We start from the raw sequence: 3584 nt of genomic DNA on the forward strand, positions 1-3584 counted from the left end.
TATAGCTAAAATGGGTTATATTTTTCATAAATATATTTATATTTTCACTACCAATTTGATCTTCAATGTTTCTGATAGAATAGTCATCCATAAAAAATGCAAACTGCTTTTATTTTTTCCCTGTTATCTGTTATTTGGTACAACCATAATATAACTCACCTAAGTGCGTGATAATTTTCAAAATCATGTATTTACAATAAATTTTTTTTCTTGCATCCTCTGTATTTTTTTCTGGTAACTATTTCTAGCACAATTATGAAAATACAGGTTTTAGTAAACTTATGTTTCAATGAGTTTTAGGTATTTCTTTAATGTTGTTGCTGTCATTAATTACCGAGTGCCTTTTTAAAGTTAGTATCTGAGTAGTTTATCACGAGTCTAGGCTTGTTTGGTATCCTCCTTTTCTGTTGAGTGGCTTCCTCTACTTACCCAGCATCAGACATGGATTTGAGGGACCAAAGGCAACGTGTGAGAAATGTTCATGGAAAAGGGCAAGTGTTGGTAAAATTAATGCAGGGAAAGGGAAAAAAAATGTAAACTACTTTACAAACTAGTCCATACTCTTTATTTAACAAGAAGTAATGCCACATAATTGTAGCATGTAATTATTGAAAAACAATCCATGCTAACACCCGCTACTCTCCAGCAACAGTGGTATCCCAGCCCCCATGGGTATCCTGAATTGGCCAGTCCACCCAATTTCCTGTGGTTCGCTTGCTGCAGAACCGCTCTTATTCCCTGTCATTTGTCCATTGCAGCTAGTCTGCCAAGACTTGCTCTAAATCCCAGCCCCATATAAAGAAAACTCCAGAGGCTTGTAATTTATCAGTCAGATTTTTAACTGTAAATTTTCAACCCACAAAATGCCCACACAAAGTGCTCAAAACTCAGTTGATATTGATACAAGCTGCCCACCTAGATTGGACAAACTGCCATATATTATTCTATTGCTTTTCTATGATATCCATAGCTACCTATAAATACCTGTGGCTATTTCAAGCCATGTGGATTTGGTTCATTCTCTTCCTCCATCTTTCTCTGTCTTTCTCCCTTACCTGTCCCCTGTCCTCTTGCTCTAAAACTCTTAGCCCCTTCTTTCTTTTCCATTGCCCAAACACAGGTTCTAACCTTATATCTCACTTGGCCTCACCTGCATACAGACAGCAATCTACATATAATAGCATCAAAAATGTATCAAATTTACTGCTCTTGACAGGGCTTTTGGTGTAAATACAAATAAGGATGTAGTATGAGAAAAAAGTTGTAGAAGCTTTGAGGACTATTATAATACAGACCAAGTGTTAGTTAAGATAAAAATTCAATAGTGAATACAAGTTGCTATAATTTTTTTGGCATACCTGCTTTAGGAAATATTAGAGAGTGAACCCTGGGCTTCATGCACACTCTACAGTCAAACAAAGGTTACTCTTAGCGAGGAATAATATTCCATTGAAATCCGGAGTTTAGAAAATGTGGGCTTAATGGCTACAGTGCTGGATTGTAGCACATTTTCTGATTGAGAAATTGCTGTGTCAATTGCCGTGACTGTGAAATGTTCCTCATATGCGGATGCTACTAGATCACTATACCTCTTTATAGTATATTGTCAGTGGCTTTCAATTTTTCAATTATGAGTTCTTCATGGGCTTTTAAAAAAGATTTTAATGTCATTTGTGACTCTTTGATTTATAAATAAGCCTCTATCCATTACATTACACAATGGTAAAAGCAAGGACTTAAGAGATGCATTCAATACTCATCAAGCTCACAGTATAGCCTCTGAAAGGCAAATGCCCACAATTTTTTTTACTTACTAGTTTTATTATAATCCACACATTAATATTATGTAAAAAGATCACTCCAAATATGAGACAAAAATCTCTAATTCCTGTGAGAAAATACAAAGATGACAGTTACGTAGAAGGCTCGAGTGACTTGCATGGGTTCATCTTATGTTGTCACTTTCTCTGTAGACAACTTCTGAAACATCAGGAAACTTTTATTCTAAGAAAACTAAGAACATACTCTCTAATTTTCTTTGTCCTAATACCATAAACAATGGGGTTTAGAAAGGGTGGTACCAGAAGGTACATATTGGCTATGAAGATATGAATTTGGGGGGCCACATTGTGTCCAAAACGATGGGTCAGGAATGTAAAGACAGCTGTAGAATAGAAAACAAGGATTACGCAGACATGGGAGCCACAGGTGCCTAAGGCTTTAAGACTTGCTTCTCGAGATGGAAGACGAAAAACTGCACGGAGGATAAGAACGTAAGAGAGGGCGATGAAGAAGCCATCACAAGAACCAATGACAGAAGCCACACTGAGGCTGTAACGCTTGGTGGCTCCTGTGTCCACACATGCTAGCTTCACCACAGCCATGAACTCACAGTAGGTGTGTGCAATGATTCGAGTTCTGCAGTAGGGCAGCTGCTTGAGCAGGATGGGGTGTGGGGAGAAAAAGCCTACACCCCGCAGCACCACAACTGCTCCCATCTTGGCAATGCGACTGTTGGTGAGAATGGTAGTGTGACGCAGTGGGTCACAGATGGCCACATATCGGTCAATGGCCATGGCCAAGAAGAAGCCAGATTCCATGGCAGTGAAGCTGTGGATGAAGAACATTTGAGCAAGGCATGCATCGAAGGTGATATCATGGGCTTCCATCCAGAAGAGACAGAGCATGCGTGGCAATGTAGAGGTAGAGAGGACCAGGTCAGTGACAGACAGCATGCACAGGAAGAGGAACATGGGCTCATGGAGGCTGCGTTCAGCTCTCACCACGGCCAGGATAGTCACATTCCCCATCAGGGCCACCATGTACATGGAACAGAAGGGAATCCCAATCCAGACATGGAGGTGCTCTAGGCCTGGGATGCCCATCAGCCAGAAGGTGCTTGGGGAGAGTTCCGACTTATTAGCTGCCTCCATGGTGGCACTGCCCACTGTTTGTGGCTGAAGTCCTCCTCATGCAGAGTACATGTTTTGCTGAGGTTGATAGGAATAACTCTGCAAATAAATGAAAAATAAACCTGGAGTATCCCCTAAAACTCATCCTGTACCTCTTTTCATGTTTTAATTAGAGCAGTGTTTCCTCAACCTGTGTGTAGTGATCCATTATCATTCATATAAGAGCCATGGAGAACACAGATCTTTTTATTACAATTCATCACAGTAGAAAAATTAGAGTTAAGAAAGTATAAGCAAAAGTAATTGTATGGTCTGGAGTCATTAGAACATGAGGACCCTGATTAAAGTGTTTCTACTTTAGAGAGGTCGAGAATCACTGAAGTACTGTGAATAAAATATCCTTAGGAACATTAGGTAAAACATGTACCCAGACATCTCAAGTTGATTATAAATCAAATAAAAACCTCTCTTCTTATGTTTAAAACCATTAAACTTATTTGACACTATATATTACAAACAAAATCTCAACCTTGTTTTATTTTCATAATTTGCTTAATCCTAGGGAATATGTAATTTATACATTGACTATGTTTGAAATTTTAGATGCATGCATTTCCTTCTTGACATCAAACCTAAATATCCTCTCTCTCTCTCTCTTTCTCTCTCTCTCTC

General features: G+C 39.0%; 1 protein-coding gene across 1 annotated transcript; it reads right to left on the reverse strand.

Annotated features, from left to right (window-relative positions):
- Nucleotides 1–1957: 1957 nt before the first annotated feature.
- On the reverse strand, nt 1958–2956 carry LOC116100706 (olfactory receptor 52M1-like). Its single transcript, XM_031384443.1, has one exon. The coding sequence runs from the start codon at nt 2931–2933 to the stop codon at nt 1989–1991; it is 945 nt and encodes a 314-aa protein (XP_031240303.1). The 5' UTR covers nt 2934–2956; the 3' UTR covers nt 1958–1988.
- Between the last annotated feature and the right edge of the window lie 628 nt (nt 2957–3584).

The sequence above is a fragment of the Mastomys coucha genome, unplaced genomic scaffold (genome assembly GCF_008632895.1).
Source record: "Mastomys coucha isolate ucsf_1 unplaced genomic scaffold, UCSF_Mcou_1 pScaffold21, whole genome shotgun sequence".
Classification (NCBI taxonomy): domain Eukaryota; kingdom Metazoa; phylum Chordata; class Mammalia; order Rodentia; family Muridae; genus Mastomys; species Mastomys coucha.